The sequence below is a fragment of the Chrysemys picta genome, chromosome 11 (genome assembly GCF_011386835.1).
Source record: "Chrysemys picta bellii isolate R12L10 chromosome 11, ASM1138683v2, whole genome shotgun sequence".
Classification (NCBI taxonomy): Eukaryota; Metazoa; Chordata; order Testudines; family Emydidae; genus Chrysemys; species Chrysemys picta.
Window position 1 is genome coordinate 5,282,909 of NC_088801.1, and position 21,430 is coordinate 5,304,338.

Consider the following 21,430-nt stretch of genomic DNA (forward strand, 5'->3'; position numbering starts at 1 on the left):
TCACTGTACTTGCCTAAGCAACGAACTCCACTCTGAAGTCCCTTCCATCCTCATGAGGGCACTGCTCTACGTTCACCTGAAGTGGAGCACCCACAGGGACACACATCTCAAAGAACCTCATTTACTGCACAAGGTGAATAATCTTCTCATATAGGGCCATCTATTGTAAAACACCTTTTTTGGCAGGGCGAGGAGGAAACATTAAATGACTTTCAGAAGTAGGGATAGATTAAAATGAGACTGATTTATGTTTCCACATTATAAAGTCTATCTTAGCAAAAGCACAGTTGGCAGGTGATATCAACCATGAAGGAATTCCTTACAAAACACATGGCGTGTTAGCACAGAGAACCAACAGTACAGACCTAAAGGAACATGTTGCCAAAGGCAACATCATTAAGGGCTTTATAAACAGTAGTGCCACACTTAAAGCAGCTAGCATAAAGGACACAGGTCAGTAAAATATAATCAGAATAATTCAGACCAGTGAGCAGTTGTGTCCTACTGTACTTTGAACAATGGAGAACCCCAACGGTGTTGCTGTTGTAAAGTTATAGCTGGTAAATAAGCAGACCCAATTGTACAATTGAGAAACACTTGTACCAAGATAGACACCTGGCTTTCTGTGGAAAGGTTATAGTGAAAAACGACACAAATTTTATTAACTTGTTTCACTGTTGCTGAACATATTCTTCAGCAAGTGCAGATGTGAAGAAGCGAGCCTCCTGTTAGGCAGTCGTGCTGTTGGGGGGAGGACTATATAGGTCAGGGGTAGGCAACCTATAGCACGCATGCCAAAAGCAGTGCATGAGCTGATTTTCAGTGGCACTCACACTGCCCGGGTCCTGGCCACCGGTCCGGGGGGCTCTGCATTTTAATTTAATTTTAAATGACACTTCTTAAACATTTTAAAAACCTTATTTACTTTCAGAGTAGCAGCCGTGTTAGTCTGTATCCGCAAAAAGAAGAACAGGAGGACTTGTGGCACCTTAGAGACTAACAAATTTATTAGAGCATAAGCTTTCGTGGACTACAGCCCACTTCTTCGGATGCATATAGAGTGGAACATATATTGAGGAGATATATATACACACACAGACAGAGAGCATAAACAGGTGGGAGTTGTCTTACCACCTCTGAGAGGCCAATTAATTAAGAGAAAACAAACTTTTGAAGTGATAATCAAGCTAGCTCAGTACAGACAGTTAGATAACAAGTGTGAGAATACTTACAAGGCGAGATAGATTCAATGTTTGTAATGGCTCAGCCATTCCCAGTCTTTATTCAAACCGGAGTTGATTGTGTCTAGTTTGCATATCAATTCTAGCTCAGCAGTTTCTCGTTGGAGTCTGTTTTTGAAGTTTTTCTGTTGTAATATAGCCACCCGCAGGTCTGTCACTGAATGACCAGACAGGTTAAAGTGTTCTCCCACTGGTTTTTGAGTATTTTGATTCCTGATGTCAGATTTGTGTCCATTAATTCTTTTGCGTAGAGACTGTCCGGTTTGGCCAATGTACATGGCAGAGGGGCATTGCTGGCACATGATGGCATATATCACATTGGTAGATGTGCAGGTGAACGAGCCCCTGATGGTATGGCTGATGTGATTTACTTTACATACAACAATAGTTTAGTTCTATATTATAGACTTATAGAAAGAGACCGTCTAAAAACTTTAAAATGTATTACTGGCACGCGAAACCTTAGACTAGAGTGAATAAATGAAGACTCGGCACACCACTTCTGAAAGGTTGCCGACCCCTGATATAGATCATCCATTTGGCAATATCTTTCAGATATTTCTTTGGAACAGAGACTGAATTGGCAAGGCCTATGGAGCCTTGATGTACTGCTAGTATTCTCTCTACTCAGTGTTTAGAAATAATTTCAACCTAAGTTGGTATGTATAATGAAGCAATTGATTAATAAGCTCTAGACTGCCTTGCAAACTCTCCTGCTAATGAACTGACAACCACAGAAATTGTATGCCCTAAACCAAAGGGGGAGGAAGAAACTGTCTGTTGCAGCCTGATTTTAAACATTGTAATTTTCAGTATTTAAGTACTCCTTAATGCATTGTAATGAGTGTCGTCACCTTAAACATTTTTTTAAACGTAATGGTATTGCACTAAATAATGTCTGATTTCTGGTAGGAGCTAGAGCCTGATGGAGATGCAAAGTGACAGAAATATTTGCAGTTAAAACAAACTCATGTGCCTTCTCTGGGCCAAGGAAGGTTGAGTGCATTTCTCTCCATCACTACCATCACAAGGCTATCCTGCTGTCTCCAGAGATAATTGCTTCTGTAGTGTAGTGTTCTCAACCCCTGCTACCCTGTTGAATGGGGTCCAAGCTCTGAATCTGATTCAGTGGGTGATAGCACTGCCACTTAACTGTGGGGTTGGCCCAGAAATTCAGATTGCTGGCTCTAGCATTTGTAAATTTTATTTTCAAGTAAGAAATTAGCCTGCTGTCTAGATAAACTCACCGAGTGTCAGTGGGTCACAGCTGAGGATGCCAGATTTAGGACAGACTGCTGAGAAATAGGGCAGACTCACCCCCAAACTGATGGTTATTCTATCATAAGATATACCAAGCCAGTAACAAAAGTAAACTTCTGTCTCATCACACTGGTTAACAAGAAGTCAAAAATGCAGTCTCCTTAGGCATTCCAGCACTTATTTTACCACCCAGACACTAGACTTTATGATGAGTGGTTATTGAAAACCAATTTCATGAAACAGGGTTCTTCTGGTCTCTCAAGATCAACCACGTCGCCAGATCAATATATAACTCGGCTCTTACCCACTAATCACGCTGTTGCCAGTCCTTTAGTTGCTAAAATCTAAAGGTTTATTTTTAAGAGAAAAGACATAGTTAAAATGGTCGAGGAAATCATTGCAATGATTATATGCATAAGTTCTTATATCAGGTTTGAAGCAGTGATGGCATAAACTGCTAGTTTGCAAAAGTCTATCTGGAAATTACCCAAATAGCTTAGGGATCATGAGTCCTTGTTTAGAGCTTCCTTGTTAGAAATTCAGTCCAGAAAAATGAAGCAGGACATGAAGACAAAATGGAGATGTTTCCAAGGGTCTTTTGTACCTTCTCCCGCGTGGATGGAATTTTACTGTCCAAACAAAGTTCTCAGTCTGTTTGTGGAAAATTCTAGGCACAAGATGGATTCCAGGGTCACATGAGCAAGTCACATAAACATCTGCCACTGGAGTAATTACATTCAGGTTAGCTGACGTGGAGCAGGACATAAGTTGTGATTTGCAGTGGCTAGTGTGACCTTCAAATAAAGTGCGTAGTTATAGACGTGATAAAAGTCTGTTTTCTCAATTGAAATTGAGTTGCAATGTTGCGTGGGTAACAGTCTTCCATTTGTGGCATTTCAGTAAGCTTCCTTGTTGTAGTTTGTTTCCACAGGGGGAGAACATGATTCTGTTTGTAACCTGCTCTTTTACTTTCACCTCTGTTTCAGGAGCGTAGGTTGTACGGTGGTGGAAATGCTCACTGAGAAACCCCCTTGGGCAGAGTATGAAGCAATGGCTGCCATCTTTAAAATTGCCACCCAGCCAACCAGTCCACAGCTGCCACCTCATGTCTCGGACCATAGTCGGGATTTCCTTAAGCGGATTTTTATCGAGGCCAAGTTGCGACCATCTGCAGATGAACTGCTAAGACACACATTTGCACATTATCACTAACAGCCTGCCTCAACTCAGCTTGCATCTACTGCGTTTATTTTCTATTTGACTGCACTTTTATTTTTATTTTTTTACAAAAAAAAGGAGAAAAAAGACAAGAGAGAAAACATTTCTCTTGATTCTTTGTTTTACTTAGATTATAAGCAAGAATCTAAATTTTTGTATTTAGAATGAGGGTCTCTTCTCCTCTCCCCCGCCCCCCAACAGGACCCAGAACCTTTTGTTTCTGTAATGTACTGATGTGGTTCACAAAGATAAAGCACTTTAGTACATATTCATTCCTTAACTAAGGGGAAAACAGACATATGACTTGGACTGTCAAGAACTGTAACTTTTTCTAACACCGCTGACTGTCTCAGGATGCAGGGAAAAATACAGCAGCAGCTAGCACGCAGGGAGAAGAAAATCATCATCTGTGATTTGTTCTTTGTACTGTAGGTAGTTGCTGCTGAGGGTTTTAAGTTATATTTTAGCTTGTTAATCAGTTTCTGAATATCACACTTGAGGCATGAACCCACAGTTCTGGAAATGAATTAGAAAGCTCAAAGAACTTAGAACCCTCAGTAGAGAGTGCTCTGCATAATAGAGCACCTGCCTGACACTTCCTTTGTGACCAAAAGAAAATAAGGCAGGAACATAACTCTAAATGAGTAGTTGGTGAGAGCTGTTATAAAGTTATTTTATTACCTTCCTAGAACAAGAATTACAGGTAAATCAAAGATGATAGATCCAAACTCCTAGAGACTGCAAAGCTCAAGGGATAGTCTCCATAATGAAGAAACAAAAAATAACTAAAAAGATCAACAGATAAATAAAAATAATACCCCCTGCAGCTGCCAAAGATATGCCTACCATATAAGTTAAAAGGGTGTGTGGGGGGGTCACTTTCCTTAGGTGATGGTAAGACACAAAATGGTGTGAGATAAAGTCCTTCACCATCCAGTGAATGGCAAAGAAAAAAATGAATCCTTATCGACTGTATGCATCATCTGACTATCAAAATTATCTGCAAGGAATAAGAGATTCAGAACAATTGTCAGAGACTGAGAAGGAATGTATTTTGAAGGTCATGCACCTGAATATAATAATCCTTCTTAAATTGTTTTAAATGGAATTGTTTTAATAACACAATCCAGTTATTAGGATGTTTGAAAAAGTCCCTGAAATAAAATGAATTCTAATTCCTTGTGTCTAATTCCGTTAGTGTCAAATGATGACAAGGCACTTCAAGACTTCTTTGGTCATATTTTTCAAGCCGCAATGATGATAAAAATAACATTAAAATGCCTCTTTCCTAGGGAAAGCCTTAAAAGCAATCAACATAGAAACATCAGGGACAGACCACACAGAAAAAGTGGACTATTTTTAAAGCTGCGTGTGTGACACAGCAATAGTACATGAATTTTGAAAATGAAGTCCAACTAAACAAAGAGCAGCGGCACACACTGTCATGCTGAGTTTTACATTAAAAATGACCAAAGATGTAAAAGGAACAAAGCAGCTAAACAGGATGAGTCTCTAATTTCGCAATCCAGAAGGATCAAACTGTGCTAGATCTCAGTCATAAAATGTTTATTCATCTTTTCCATCTCTAGAACAGGGTAATAAAAGAGTAAAATTCGGAGACACAATCTCACAGGCCTTGAACAGCTCCACTGAAAAATACTAATGAGAAGCATGTACTAACTGACTTCACTTTAGAGAGAGAAGTCAAACCCTCCCATTTTTATAAAAGTAGACAATATACAGAATTTGAGAAAGAGTTTGGAAATAAGTTCTTTGACCTGTATAACTTAAGTTTGATTCTTGCTAGTATGGCTGATTCACTAGTTGTCTGTCTTTCCCTCCCAGTTCTGTAAAGACAGAATGTGTTGATGCTTTGGACATCAAACCATTCTGACAAGGATGGTCCCAAGAGTCCACTCTGCTTTATGTCTTTAGTAGGACTATCAACAGCTTGAGGTGGGTGAAAATAAAGAAATGAATGTATTGGTGCTACAATGAGAAATTAGTGTTGGCTCATGTGACAGACTCTTGAGGTTTCTGAATTTTTATTTTTCTAATTTAGCTGCTAAATTCTGTATCAGCAGCATAACTAGGAGTCTGGGTCTATCCTAATCCATTTACCTGTAAAAGGTTATCAGTTGTTCTTCTACTGGGGCCACTATCACAATATTTTGGGCAGGTGGCCTATTCCAGTTGTCTGTTTTCTGTGATTATTGTGACTTTTATCTGGTTGGTCATTTTGTTGGTCACGGTAAGCAGCAGTGCAGGGTTTACATGCGTGAGATGAGAGTTCAATCAGGGAAAACCCATGGGCCAAAATTAAAGTAAACTTGTGTTCACTTTCTTTGGCTTCTTTGTCACTCGATGGAAGCAGCCTCTGGAAAGAATCTGCATGAACCTTTGTGCTTTAAAGGACCTTTGCTTCATAAGCAAAATTTAGTGGCAGCGGGGACAGTAGGGAGAGTTATGTAGAGACTGTCTTTAAAATACAGTAGAACCTCAGAGTTATGAACACCAGAGTTAGGAATTGACTGGTGAACCACACCTCATTTTTAACCAGAAGTACATAATCAGACAGCAGAGACGGGAAAATAAAAAAAAGCAAATACTGTACAGCACAGTACTGTGTTAAATGTAAACTACTAAAAAAGTAAAGTTTTTAAAAAAAGATTTGACAACGTAAGGAAACTGTGTCTGTGCTTATTTCATTTAAATTAAGATGGTTAAAGCAGCATTTTTCTTCTGCACAGTAAAGGTTCAAAGGTGTATTTAAGTCAATGTTCAGTTGTAAACTTTGGAAAGAATCACCGTAACGTTTTGTTCAGAGTTATGAACATTTCAGAGTTACGAACAACCTCCATTCCTGAGATGTTTGTAACTCTGAGGTTCTACTGTAGACTAATAGTTTACATAATGTACAAACCATATATCTGAAATTGATTTCAAAAGAATTAAGAAGGTACCAAAAACCAAGCTAAAAATGTACATATATAATAGTCGGTATCTGAAAGGGTAAGAAAGTTATTTATATTACCAAAAAGTACAAAAAAGGAACGTTAAAGGGAAAATTTAATCAGGTTTAACTGCAGCACTCAGAAATTTTAAAGATACTTTTGGATCAATAAAAGAAACTGTACTCTCTGAAGCTTGAAGTTTTCAAAAAATATACCCTGTTTGCAAGGCAGAGTTGGCTTCTCTATACTGCAGTGTTATTTCTTAGCTGTGACTGGGGAGAAAAAACAAAATAAGACTGCTGCTTTTGTGCCTTTTTAAAAGATAGTGCTTTCTGTCTGGACAATGGTAAACTTGTTTGAGATCGGGAAAAGTGAGAACTTGCAGAATAATACAGAGTTTTAAAAACTTTTAGGCATAGCTTTCCCCTTAAAATATAATTCCATCTGGATTGTAAATTATTGGACATCTCAAAAAACTACTGAGGCAATATAGTACTTCTTTAATGATGACTAATTTCACCAGTTTTGTTGTTTATGATTAAGATCTTGTCATATGAATCACAAGGACTGAACTATTGTTTTTACCCTTGGGAGAACCTGCCAACTGACCTAAGCTACTTATGTATAACCCTTTAAACAATTACTGTATAAATTAAAAATGTATATTTTGAGCTAGAAATAGGAATTATGAAGCCAGTCAAATTCTACCTTTTGAGAAACAGGCAGTACATTCAGCCCCTTGCATGTTGCATTTTTGGAAACTTGGTAAAGTCAAGTTGAGGTAAAATGATTTTTGCATTATCTGCTTTTAATGACGGTACAGTAGATCCCTTCATGTCTATAAAGCATCTAGCACACCACTGGCACTATAACTAGTAAAATTTATGTCCATAATTCCGAAGGTGCATGGAGCTGCATGATTAAAATCCCATTGAAGATGAGGGTCATGAAGCAAGATTTCTCTGTGCCACTTTGAATAACCTACCAACTAACATTACAGTATTTTAGAATCATTAACTTGTGAGTGCTAAGTCCATTTATGAGAAAATGTCAGTGGGACAGAATGTTGTCACAGGGTTATGGTCTCCTATGTAAATACCAAAGCAGAACTGGACTTATAGAAAATAAGTGTTAAGATTTATTGGGAGAGTAGAAATGCTTATTTTTCAAATCAGGCGCTATTGATCTGGCATCTATTTTTTAGTACACTGACTTTATTTCTGTTACACCTGTGTAGTAATAAATATTTAACAACTTGTCTGTAAATTGGTTTTAATAGTGAGTTAGTCTCTGCATAATTCTGATATGCTGCATTCCCATTGGCTTACATAACAGGTTGGGTTGTACTTCAGCCAGTCAGAAACAAGCTTATTAATTAAACTACGGTTTTCTGTGTATTTTTTAATAAGCTGGTTTCTATGTGATAGAAATGGAGAAAAATATGAACAGCAGCTGGCTGGCACAGACTCCATTTAGTGTAAAAACAAACAGCGTGCTTTGCTTCAAGTTCAGTCCTGTCTGAGGGGAAAATGGTGTCCATTGATAATTTTAAGAAAATGCTTACTTTACAAAAAAGAATTGTGAATGGAATTGCAGCGCATGTACAGTAGCAGTATGGTTAAATCTAAAACACAAACTATACTTTTTGCATACATAATTCTTTCCATTTTGTTTTAGGCAAAATTTTTGTGTAATAGTTGAGGGTACGTTTCTAATTGAGTTAAACTGTCCTTTTGGTTATAATATTGAAAAATAATTTAACAGCTGTCTCTTCAGCTAGTGCCTTTTTATCTGTATGCCTTAATTTTGTTTGTGTATAGACACCATATTTAAATCATATGGCTGTCTAATCATTCAGTGCCACCAAAATAGTCTTTAAAATATATGCAAGGTTCCAAGACAGAACTCATTAACTGTATCAAAAGTTGTAATTTAACTAGTATCTGTAGCAAAGTTTTAGGTTGAGATTTTACTACAGTTGTTTTTAAATGATAAAAATACTTAGCACCTACAGTGCTCTCCTACTGTACAAACATTCCAGCAAGGATGTTAGTGTTATCCCCATTTTACAGATTGGAAAACTGAGACACAGGCTAGATAACTTGCCCAAGGTTATAGACTTAGACATGCCACTTGCTATACATGGTACTGTACTATAATAAATGAAGTTTGGCTAAGAAAAGTGTACAGTAGTATTGGCTCGGTCTTAACAAATTAGCAGATAGTTCAAATGCGCTACCTTTGTTTCCAATAATATTGTGTTCTCTTCTTTTAAATAATCCTAACCCTGCCATTGTCTTGAATGAAAGCTTTCCTGCTAGAAGCAGAAGATACAGTGCAGTGTAGTAAGCCATTCCTTCAGACAACATTGAGCAATGTCAAACTGCAGCTTCAGAGACTTGAGCAAATTGGTCAGATTTACAGTTGTTTAGGACTAAATTTATTTGTTAGCTTTTTAATCCTCTAGCTCTTTAAACTTTATCATGAATATAAAAAAGCATATTTTGTGTGCTTGAATGCAAGTCCATATGGTGTTTTTTGGATTAGCAAAGGTATTATTGCCCATACCATTTCTTATTGCTGGGAACTTCCTATCTTGTATTCATGACAAGTATGCAGTGTCAAATCACTTAAAAAACCAAAGCTTTTCTATCCCCTCTACAAGAGCCAAAAGTGATGTTTTGTAGACTAGTACTGTTACTCATCCTTATCTACCAGTAAGCTATTGCTAAATAGAATAGAACAGGCACTAGTAAAGGTTATGTCCAGCACTGCCCATTTTTAAGGATAGGTTTGGATTTTCATTGTTGCTGTTTTGAGATGCAAAATTCATTCCAGCATTAAAATGAAAAGTTTGAACAAAACTCTACACAATCTTATTGACATCACTAACCTAATGCACAAACTTGGTGATTAAATTCCTTTCCTATGACATTCTTTATAGCCAAGTTTGAGCTTGGGGGCATTTAAGGAAAGCCATGAAGAAAAGTAGATATATGATCTGAACTGCTCATAGTGCCACAGCAAACAAGAACACTTCAGAGGTTGTTGGGGGAAGCAGTCCTTTTAATGTAAGAGCCAAATCTCACCCCTAGATACACGGGATTTCCACTGCCCTTAAGGGGAGAGCCATGAATGCACACTGGAGGAAGCAGAATTTCCCCCAAGATAGGATTTCTAAGTCATTAAACTCCAGATCAGGAACAAAAAGTGCTTTTGCATTTAACCTCTGTTTAGTTTGTTTTAATTTGCTTTGACTTTACTTCAGAACCTTTTTTGGATCATATTTAAGTTCTGCCATTAGCAAAACCTTGGGGAAAATCTGTAGCAAGAAAACTGTAGTTCAGTTGACCTCTCATGTATTGAAAAGACGGAATTTAGTAAGCTCATTTTGACTAGCTCTTGGTTTTTTTCCATTAGTTTTTTTTTAAAAGGGGGTGAAAAACTGGATAAAAATTAGTGAAAATTTGGACCTGATCATTCAATTGTTATGCTGGTGGAACTCCTGCTGGTAAGGATTGCAGGACCAGGCTCCTTATGGGGCGGAGAGAAGAATGATAATATGGGTTTACACTGAACGTAGGGTGGGAAATATTTCAAAAAGTTTAGTTCTTCTCTCTCCCCTCTCCCCCAAGAATATATAAATGTGGATATAAAGACAAGCATTGCATTTTTTGTCAGTTTCACAGTGTTTATCTTTCCCTAATACTGGTTTAAATCTTGATGTCATTCATTCTAAAATGTAAATGGTTTATTAAAACTTGTCTGCCATCTCAGATGTGTCACAGTTCATTTAATGGAATATCATTGTAAATAAATGTTGGAGACTTGGATAAGTTTGAAAGTAGGCTTTTTAATTTTCACAATGCTATGAATAAATGTGTAAATTTGCCCTTTTGATCTAATGTACATTTTTATGTAGCTGTTAAATTCTCTATATTTAATCTATCCGTTTCTCTCCGTAAATGTTTTTACTCTCAGTTGAATGCTGGGCACAGTTTGTAATGTATGTACACAAAGGTGTTTTTTTCTATCAATGTTGACTTTTTTGCACATTTTTGAAAATGTTTAATTTGTACACTGATTTAATACTCTGACCAATTGTTGATGGGCGTATGAGAATCACGTATGTGTGCAATGTACTACTGTTTGGATGTATGTTTTTTATTACTTTTGAGATGTTGCTATCAGTAACTGCACTGCTGTTGCTGCTTTAAATGGAATATCTTGTGTAAAAGTGTATTAGCCTATGGTTATATCTTGGTTGAGGAACTCAGGAGTTGAGCGTTGCTTACTAGTTCCATAATGTGTCTAACAACTTTCCCAACTTTAAAGTATACTTGTAATTCTGTGTACGAACTGTGTGTGTGTGTGTGTGTGTGTGTATGTACACGTGTGTGTATATACACACACACACACATATATATCTATATATATAACCCAGTAGACTTATTCCACAGTTTCATTTCTACATTTTTATGAACTTGTTTTTTAAGGGTACTATGTTTAGTTAGAATAATTAAATATATAAAAGCTTTGAGAGATAATTTACTAGATAAATATATTTTCAGCTGGCTGATGTTCAGAAAATATTTTTTTAATTTTGTTTTTAATCATTCAAAATGTATTTGTATTTCCAAAATTGGACCTGAATTGTACTTAGAAGTATATTAAAACACTCTGGAGGGACAACAGTGTTATTTCTCTTCTAAGAATTTTGTAAAAAACCAAAATGCTAAAGTGTTAGTGATGCAGAGAAAATACACTGTTGTGAAAAGGGGAAAGCAATCTTTGAATTCTCAGAGCTACTTGAAAAAATATGGGGGGGAAAAAATCAATCTTAGAAAAGTCAGATTTTTCCATTTCCTGTTCTTTGTTACATTTAATGTTAATGCTTCTCTTTCTTTATCCTTTTACCTTTCTAGTTTTCTGGTATTAGAAAAGATAAAAGCATGTTACTATATTGCTGATTGATTGGCGCATGAGATAAGAACATGCTTTAAAAATGTGGCTTACTCCTTTCAAGAATACCAGTCAAACTTTTGACTTCCAATTTGATTAACATTTTTGTGGCTTAAAAAAATAAAAATCCTGTATAATGTTTAAAGTGATACCAAGTAAAAATTCTCATGCTAGGTATACAGTGCACTGTTGAATGTCTCTAAATCCATAGTTTAGGAAAAGAGCCAGTATACTCTGTCAAACAAAGGACCTACTAATTGCCAGGTACGGTGTGGTTTCTTCCACTTTTCACGCACATTTTGACTTTGTTACATTCTCAAAATTGTGCTTGTAAAAATGTATAAAAACTTTTTTGATTTTTTTTACTTTTTTATGTATTTACCTGTTTTATTTTCTTGCTGGTAAATGGCTTTTATTTTGTTTGGGTTGGGTTTTTTGTATCTGATGTAAAGGAAGCCATGTTTATATTTTGTGTTTGACCAATGACTTTGTTTATATGAAATTTGTATATTGTTGGTACACATCTTTGTTTAGGTTGATCATGCATGAGGACCTGCAAGAATTAGCACAATGAAAGATTGCTTTTTCTTCCAAATTTTTATTCATTTTTGAAAGGTTATGGTGCAGAGGTTTACTGGATGTAACCTTATGAACTATGGAACGACTATAGATAATGGCACTTTGAGTGTTAATAAAACAAAATATTTATTTCCAATTTGTATTTCCCTTCATTTATTTTATGTTTTCAAAACAGCAGATTTGCACACTTCACATACTGCATTTGCCTGCAACACTAGACAATTTCTTTCTAAGTAAAGCAAAATATAACATGTTAGTAATGGTACAGATGGCATCTCTCAACATCTATTAGCTAGAATGTTTAAATCTACAACAGTCCTCTTATAAATGCAAAAAATCATTGAAATAAAAAATGATCACCCGCTCATACTGTAAAACAAATGCCTCTGATTTTTGTTACACAGTAAAAATTGGCCTGCGTAGCTGAGATGGGAACCAGGAGCACAGTTTCAACTCCTGCTCATGCCTAACAAAGGTTGTTTGACCTGTGTAAACTCCAGCAGATAAATGTATATGTGAAATACCATCTGCAAGGACACACTCCTGTTGTAGAATGGGGGGAAAGCCATCTTACCATATGTGTTTTTATTTGACTTCTGGGTATTTATTTATACAAACAAGGGAATATTCAGGCTATATTCAGAATTCGGGAGGAGAGTTACTTTGTTAGGAGAGAAATTGCAAATATTCTGCAGCTTCTTGATGTAGTGCAACCTCGTGATTGGCTCAGAGCTTGACAATAAGTCTAAAAGTATTTTTTTAAATGTAGTGAGTTTATATGACTTTGACTTAGTTTTAACTGATATTCTCTAAGGCACGGATTCTGCAGTTTTCAATGCACAGGCAGACTACTGCACTTGTATGAAGCCCCATTGAAATCAACAGGGCTCTATGGGGCTGCAGCAGCCTTTCTGTGCGTTGTAAATTGCAGGATTGGGACCTGTCACCTAAATTTAACTTTTTTTGCCTGGAACCATTATTTCTGCAAAAATGCTGAGGGATTTTTAATGACCATACCAGGCAAGGGGAGGTAACATCTGTTTAAAGTTTAAGGAAGTAATAAGGGAGCTGGCTCAAAGTATGCTGTCATTCAGAACTAGAACTTCAATGTGGAAAGGGGGCAACTTTCAAAAATAAGAGCAAAACTAGAGCTCTTAAGTAATCTTCACTAATATAATGCTTCACATCCTCACAGTTCAGTAGAAACAGGAGCTATCTGCTGAGTGAGCTCCCTGAGTCTAGCCATCTATTTTATAAATGGGCCCTTTAATCTAGCAGACAAAGGTATACAAGATCTAATAGAGAAGGGATAGTTCAATGGTTTGAGCATTGGCCTGATAAACCCAGGGTTGTGAGTTCAATCCTTGAGGGGGCCACTTAAGGATCTGGGGCAAAATCAGTACTTGGTCATGCTAGTTAAGGCTGGACTCAATGACCTTTCAAGGTCCCTTCCAGGTCTAAGAGGATATTTCCATTAATTTATATTTATTTTATTTTAATGGTTTAAAGCTGAAGTCAGACAAATTCAGAGCGGGAAGAAGGTGTGAATTTTTAACAGAGGGTAATTAACCACTAGAACAATTTACCAACGGTGGGGGTGGATTCTCCATCGCTGGCCATTTTAAAATCAAGATGTTATGTTTTTCTAAAAAGCTCTGCTGTAAGTCAGACAAGAGCTCTTTCTGGGAAGTGCCCTCTGGTGCTAGGTGCTGTACAAAGATGAAAGGCCACATGGGCTGTATCTGGAATAGCTTTCAATGGAATGCAATGCACTGAGCATGACTGAGATAGTTGCTGGAACTGGAAGTGCTGCTGCACCCGCTGGCTTGAAATAGTTTCCATCATATAGAGGGTTTACCGTTTGGTTCAATAGCTCTCAGCAGCCCCCCCCCCCAAAAAAAAAAATTGTTCCAGCACCCTGGTGCCTGACAAAATGCACTGGGGCTGAGGATAATGGAAATAATAATTAGGGCTGGGGGTGAACAATTTGCACAACGGATGGTCCCTACACATTTCAAAGGCTTTTTAAAATAGATGTCTGCTGTCCCCTGTTGAGGGGCTGCAGGGGAGCCTGGAGAGTGGGGGGTGATGTGGGCTGCTGGAGTTTGTACAGGGGGTGCCCAGGGAGGGGCTGCTGGCGTTTGTACAGGGGGTGTCTGGGGAGTGGAGGGTGCTGGGGTTTGGACGGGGGTGCCTGAGGAGTGGAGGGTGCTGGGGTTTGTACGGGGGGGCGGGGAGTGGGGGGGGCTGGGGTGCCTGGGGAGTGAGGGCTGCTGGGGTGTGGGGGCTGCTGGGGTTTGTATGGGGGGGGCTTGGGGAGTGGGGGCTGCTGGGGTTTGCATGGGGGGGCCGGGGAGTGGGGGCTGCTGGAGTTTGTACGGGGGGGGGCCCAGGGATCAAAGGGGGAAACATGAGGACTGAGGTGGGGGTGGGATGTTGGGGGGTATTTGATAGGGTTACCATTCGTCTGGATTCCCCCGGACATGTCCGGCTTTTAGAGCTAAAAATAGCGTCCGGGGGGAATCTGTAAATGTCCGGACTCCCCATGCAGAGCGTGCGCGGCTTACAGGGCAGCCGGCCGGCTGGTGCCATTTACATGGGGCTCCAACAGCCAGAGAGAGCCCCTCCTCCGCTTCCCCTGCGGCAGAGATCACTCCCTCCCTCCCTCCCTGCATTCGCAGATCGCCTCCGGCAGTCTGGAGCTCCTCCTCCTCGGCTCCTCCTCCGCACGCTGGTCCGAGCGGCAGGGTGAGGGGGCCAGGGGGTCGGAGAAGCGGCAGGGAGGTTCTGGAGGGGGCAGTCAAGAGACAGGGAGCGGGGGGGGTGTCGGGAGTTCGGGGGGTCTGTCAGGGGGTGGGGGTGTGGATAAGGGTTGGGGCAGTCAAGGGACAGGTAGGGGGTAGAGTCCTGGGGGGCAGTTAGGGTGGGGCGAGGGTCTCAGGAGGGGGCAGTCAGGGGACAAGGAGCGAGGGGGGGTTGGGAGTTGTGGGGGGGCTGTCAGGGGGCAGGGGTGGGGAGAGGGATCGCAGCAGTCAGGGGACAGGGAGCAGAGGGGTTTAGATGGGTCGGGAGTTTTGGGGGGGGGCTGTCAGGGGGTGGGGAGTGGTTGGATGGGGCGTGGGAGTCCTGGGGGTGGGGGTGTGGATAAGGGTTGGGGCAATCAGGGGACAGGTAGGGGGTAGAGTCCTGGGGGGCAGTTAGGGTGGGGGGAGGGTCTCAGGAGGGGACAAGGAGCGGGGGGGGGGAGGGTTGGGAGTTCTGAGGGGAGGGGCTGTCACGGGGCAGGAGTGGGGAGAGGGAGCGGAGCAGTCAGGGGACAGGTAGGGGGTAGGGTCCTGGGGGGCAGTTAGGGGCAGGGGTCCCAGGAGGGGGCAGTTAGGGGACAAGGAGCAGGGGGAGGGTTGGGGGTTCTGAAGGGGGGTGGGGAGTGGAAGGGGAGGGGCTATATGGGGGGGTTGCTAGGTGACGGGTCATTGGTGCTCTCGTCCCGGAAGTGACGTTCGGGGCAGGCGCCGGGCGGCCGGGGATGGCGGCGGCCGGGCGGTGACGGGGCTGTGAGGATGGGCCGGCGGGAGCGAGGTGAGACCCCGGGCGGCTCCGCTCCCCGTGAGCGCCCGCCAGTCCCCCCCCCCCCCCGGGTCCGTGCACAGCCCGGGGCTCCCGCTCGGCCTGTGGGGACCCGCCGCGCAGCCTGAACGCGCCCGGCTGCGGGCCGATGGGAGCTGCCCCCGCCCGGCCTCGCTCCGGCCGCCACCAGCAGGCAGGGCCGCGTCTGGAAACCGGGCCCCGGAGCTGTAACTCTTAGACTGGGCGTGGGGCAGGTGACTGTGTGTGTGTGTGTGCGTGGGTGGGGCAGGTGAGTGTGTGCGTGTGCGCGTGGGTGGGGCAGGTGAGTGTGTGTGCGTGGGTGGGGCAGGTGAGTGTGTGCGTGTGCGCGTGGGTGGGGCAGGTGTGTCTGTGTGCGTGTGCGTGGGTGGGGCAGGTGTGTCTGTGTGCGTGGAGTAGGTGTGTGCATGCGTGTGTGTGTCAAGCAGGTCTGTGTGTGTGTGTCTGCGAGCGTGTGGCAGGTGTGGGCATGTCTGTGTGTATGCTCATGGGGGATGAGTGTGAGCGTGTGGCAGGTGCACGTGTGTCTGTGTGTGTGGCATGTGTCTGTGCATGCCTTACATGTGCGCATCTACGCACTGCTTAGCATAAGGGAGCCCCATTATTGGTGTGCGAGTTTGGTCATTACTGTAGTACACTCATCAAATAACCTTGTTGTGCTTGGAGCCCTTGTAACTATCAGCGTGACTGAAATACAGGGAGCCAAGAGCAGTTGGGGAAGTTGAGGGATCTGTACTTGTGAAAGCTAAGACCTGGTGTACACCTAATACTTAGGTCCACCTACTTATGTTGCTCAGGCATGTGAAAAGAGATGTTGTTAAACTGACCTAAGCCCCAGTGTAGACACTACTAGGTCAATAGAAAAATTCTCCCCTCAACCTAGCTAACACCTCTTGAGTGGGTGAATTTACTACAGCAATGGAAACCCCCCTTTTGTGGCGTTAGTGAGTGTTTATACTACAGTGGCATGACTGCAGCTGTGCTGCTGTAGCACTTGTAGTGTAGGCATACCCTATATTTACAAAATAATGTGAATAGAATTTTCCTTTCCCCCACTTCTAAATTCCTATCTCAGGGCTTCCTGCCAAAGAGGGCCTACATCCAGGTCCTTCTTCATCTGCCATCCAGGAGCTAAGCTATAAGAATGGCCATACTGGGTCAGACCAGTGTTCCATCTAGTCCAGTATCCTGTCTTCTGACAGTGGCCGGTGCCATATGGTTCAGAAAAAATGAACAGAACAGGGCAATTTCGAGTGATTTAACCTCTGTTGTCCAGTCTCAGTTTCTGGCAGCTGGAAGTTTAGGGACACAACCCAGTTATATGGGGTTGCCTCTCTGGCCATCTTGGCTAATAACCATTGATGGACCTATGCTCTGTGAACTTATCCATTTCTTGTTTGAACGCTGTTATGCTTTTGACCTTTAAAACATCCCCTGGCAACGAGTTCCACAAGTGGATTGTGCACTGTGGGAAGAAGTACTTCCTTAAGTTTGTTTTAAATTTGATGCCTATTAATTTTGGCAGGGGACCCCTAATTCTTGTGTTATGTGAAGGGAGGAATAACACTTCCCTGTTTGCTTTCTCCACACCATGGATGATTTTAAAGACTTGTATCATATCCCCCCTTAGTCATCTCTTTTCTAAACTGAACAGACCCATTCTTTTTAGTCTCTCTTTGTTTGGAAGCTGTTCCCAACCCCCAATCATTTTTGTTGCCCCTCTCTTTTCTCTGTACTTTTCCCAATTCAAATATATCTTCTTTTTTAAGATGAGGCAGCCAGAAATGTACGCAGTATTCAAAGTGTGGGTGTACCACGTAGTTGTATAGTGGCATTACGTTTTCTGTTTTTTTAATCTATCCCTTTCCTAATGGTTCTTAACATTCAGTTAGTGTTTTTTTTTTTTTTTTACTGCTGCTGCACATTGAGTGGATGTTTTCAGGGAACTATCCACAATGACTCCAAAATTTATTTCTTGAGTCATAATAACTCATTTAGACTCCATCATTTTGTTTGTGTAGTTGGGTTATGTTTTCCAGTGTGCATTACTTTGCATTCATCAACATTGAATTTCATCTGCCATCTTGTCATCCACTTATTCAGTTTAGTGAGATCCTGTTGTAACTCTTGCTGTCTTGAGTAATTTTGTATTGTCTGCAAACTTTGCCACCTTAGTGTTCACCCCTTTTTCCACACCATTTATGAACGTGTTGAATAGCACAGGTTCCAGTACAGATCCTTTGGGACCCTTTTATTTACCTCTCTATTGTGAAAACTGATGATTTATTCCTAGCCTTTGTTTCCTATCTTTTAACCGGTTACTCATCCATGAGAGGACCTTCCCTTTTATCCTATGACTTGTTACTTTGTTTGAGAGCCTTTTGTGAGGAACCTTGTCAAAGACTTTCTGAAAGTCCAAGCATACTATATCCACTGGATCATTCTTGTCCATATGTCTGTTTAACCCCCTCAAAGAACTGTAGTAGATTAGGAGGCATGATTTCCCTTTACAAAAGCTGTGTTGACTTTTCCCCAATAAATTATGTTTGTCTATGTGTCTGATAATTATGTAATTTACTATAGTTTCAACCAATTTGCCTGGTACAGAGTTAGGTTTACTGGCCTGTAATTGCCAGGATTGCCTCTGGAGCCTTTTTTAAAAGTAAGTGTTACATTAGCTACCCTTCAGTCATCTGATACAGAGTTTGATTTAAGTAATAGGTTACATACCACAGTTAGTAATTCTGCAGTTTCATATTTGAGTTCCTTCAGAACTCTTGGGTGAATGCCATCTGGTCCTGGTGACTTTTTTCTGTTTAATTTGTTAGCTTGTTCCAAAACCTCCTCTACCGACACCTCAGTCTGAGACTGTTCTTCAGATTTGTCATCTAAAAAGAATGGCTCAGACTTGGGAATCTCCCCCTCATCCTCTGCTATGAAGACCGATGCAAATAATTAATTTAGCTTCTCCGCAACAGCCTTGTCTTCCTTGAGTGCTCCTTTAGCACCTCAATTTTCCAGTGACCCCACTGATTGTTTGGCAGGTTTCCTGGTTCAGATGTACTTTAAAAGTATTTTTGGTGTTAGTTTTTGTCTCCCCTGCTAATTGCTCTTCAGATTCTTTCTGCATTTTCTGCCTTTGTAGGCTCTAATCTCCCTGAACTTTTCACAATCACCATCCTGGTCAGGTGGTCAGTAGTATATACCTACTGCTATAGTCTTATTATTCAAGCATGGGATTTCTATCCATAGACATTCTGTGATACAGTTTGATTCATTTAAGATTTTTACTTTATTTGACTCTTTCTTTCACATGTAGTGCCACTCCCTCACCAGCACGACCCGTCGTTCCACATATTTTGTATTACTGTGTCTCCTTGATTATCCTCATTCCACCAAGTTTCCATGATGCTTATCATATCAATAACCTCTTCACGTAGATTTTTTTTTTTAACAGATGTCTGCCTCGCTTGGCTACAGATCTGGACAGTGCCTTGTGCTGTCTGTGTATTTCTTCTTGATGGACCTTAACTGATCAAGGTGTAGATAAATTTATAGTTTAATTTTTGTGACTCTGTTTTCAGATAAGAAGAAATCTAAGAAACGTCATTACGATGATGACGATGATGAGGAAGACGAAACTCCTGGTAGAGAGTCTCAGGAAGCTGTTCCATCTGCAGCAGGGAAGCAAGTGGAAGAATCGGGGATCAAAGTGGATGAGTATGGAGCAAAAGACTACAGACTCCAGATGCTTCTAAAGGGTGATCATTCCTCACGTCCGCTCTGGGTGGTAAGTCCCATCAAACAGCTTTGTAAAAGACTTCTTTTGTTTGTGGCAAATAACAAAGGAGAATGAAGTGTAGTATTGTGCAGTGGCTTAAGTGTGAGTTTGAATTAGGTAGACTTAGAAAGGGACACTGTGAGGAGAAAAATTTGGCTTAAGACCCAGCAATACGGACAGATGCTGTGGAAAACGTAGGCAGTGAGACAGTCTCTGCCCTAGATTACTAACAGACATAGGACAAGATGCACTGGAGATCTAGAGGAAGGATTCATGTTATCTAGACAAATGCCTTTCTCTGTAATATGGTACAAATGAGGTTTGAGGTAAAAAGTTAAAACTGGAAGCCCCCTTCAATATTTTTTCCCCAGAGAAAAGCTGGGAATACAGGAGGATTTGTAGCCATTTCAAAATATGCTTTGCTTCCTGAAATCTAGTAGAGAGGCATAGTGGGGGGGGGGGGAAACAAAACGTATTGTGTGTCTGCGGGTAGATAGAAACCTTGGTGTGAGTTTGCCCGTATAAAACCTTCTGAGCAAACTTTAAAGTTTGATCCAGTCCTAGTTTAGAATGGCATGAGAGGATGTGTGTGTAGGGGGATGTCATTTCAGGGATCTGCAGAGTTAATCCTATAGAAAACTCCTGAAGTAGGTAGAATTAAGGGGTTGATAATGTCACTTTAAGAGAAGGTGTGGGTGAAGCAGGGCAGCATTCTGGAAGAATCTGTGCATTTCAGTGTAAACAACAGAAGAAACAAATCAAGTTAGGATAATAGAAGCAAATAGACTGATTTTTTTTTAAGTGACACAGTAATCTGATTCCCTGTATTGGAATAAAGCAGAATTAGTATAGTATAGTTGATACTCTGCCTCTGGCAGCAGCTTGTTCCCTCTGTGTAAAGGGGATCACAAAGAAATATGACCAATTTTGGTTAGTTGTGCAAGGGTATTTGGTGGGAGACCCTTTCAACCAACTCTTGCAGGCCATCTGTTTATGCCCTTAAACATAAAGTTTGCTTTCGTCAGTAAGAACGTAATAATGGCCAGACTGGGTCAGATAAATGGTTCATATAGCCCAGTATCCTGTCTTCCAACAGTGGCCGGTGCCAGGTGCTTCAGAGGGAATGAACAGAACAGGGCAATTTATCGAGTGAGCCATCCCCTGTCATGCAGTCCAAGCTTCTGGCAGTCAGGGGTTTCAGGACACCCAGAGCATGGGGTTGCCTCCGTGACCATCTTCGCTAATAGCCATTGATGGACCTGTCCTCCATTAACTTATTTAATTCTCTTTTGTGTCCAGTATGATTTTGGGCTTCACAGTGTCTTCTGGCACAGGTTGACTGTGTGTTGTGTGAAGAAATACTTCCTTGTGTTTGTTTTAAACCTGCTGCCTATTAATTTCATTGTGTGACACCTGGTTCTTGTATGATGTGAAGGTGTAAATAACACTTCCTTATTTACTTTATCCACACCATTCATGATTTTGTAGACCTGTTTCATATACCCCATCAGTCGTCTCTTTGCCAAGCTGAATGATCCCTGTCTTTTTAAATCTCTCCTCATATGCAAGGTGTTCCATACCCCTAATCATTTTTTTTGGTCTTTTCCAGTCCTAATATATCTTTTGTGAGATGAGGCAACCAGAACTGCACCTAGTATTCAAGGTGTGAGCGCACCATAGATTTATATAGTGGTATTATGATATTTTATCATCTGTCCCTTTCCTAATGGTTCCTAATATTCTGTTAGCTTCTTTGACTGCCACTGAATGTTGAGCAGATGTTTTCAGAGAAATATCCAAGATCTTTTGAGTGGTAACAGCTAATTTGG

General features: G+C 41.0%; 2 protein-coding genes across 3 annotated transcripts in view; both read left to right on the forward strand.

Moving 5' to 3' along the window:
- The window catches only part of MAP3K2 (mitogen-activated protein kinase kinase kinase 2), a 70,988-nt gene extending 66,457 nt beyond the window's left edge, over positions 1-4,531 (forward strand). Inside the window, 1 exon segment of the mRNA XM_065561419.1 lies at positions 3,488-4,531. Coding sequence (XP_065417491.1) covers positions 3,488-3,713 — 226 coding nt within the window. The 3' untranslated portion in view covers positions 3,714-4,531.
- Positions 4,532-15,611: 11,080 nt separating this feature from the next.
- The window catches only part of ERCC3 (ERCC excision repair 3, TFIIH core complex helicase subunit), a 46,519-nt gene continuing 40,700 nt past the window's right edge, over positions 15,612-21,430 (forward strand). Inside the window, exons 1-2 of one of the 2 annotated variants that reach the window (XM_008167762.4) lie at positions 15,612-15,793; positions 19,405-19,610. In XM_008167762.4, coding sequence (XP_008165984.1) covers positions 15,775-15,793; positions 19,405-19,610 — 225 coding nt within the window. In that variant the 5' untranslated portion in view covers positions 15,612-15,774. Of the gene's footprint in view, positions 15,794-15,913; positions 16,036-19,404; positions 19,611-21,430 lie in introns of those variants that run through there. The other variant, XM_042843041.2, reaches the window with a different exon arrangement.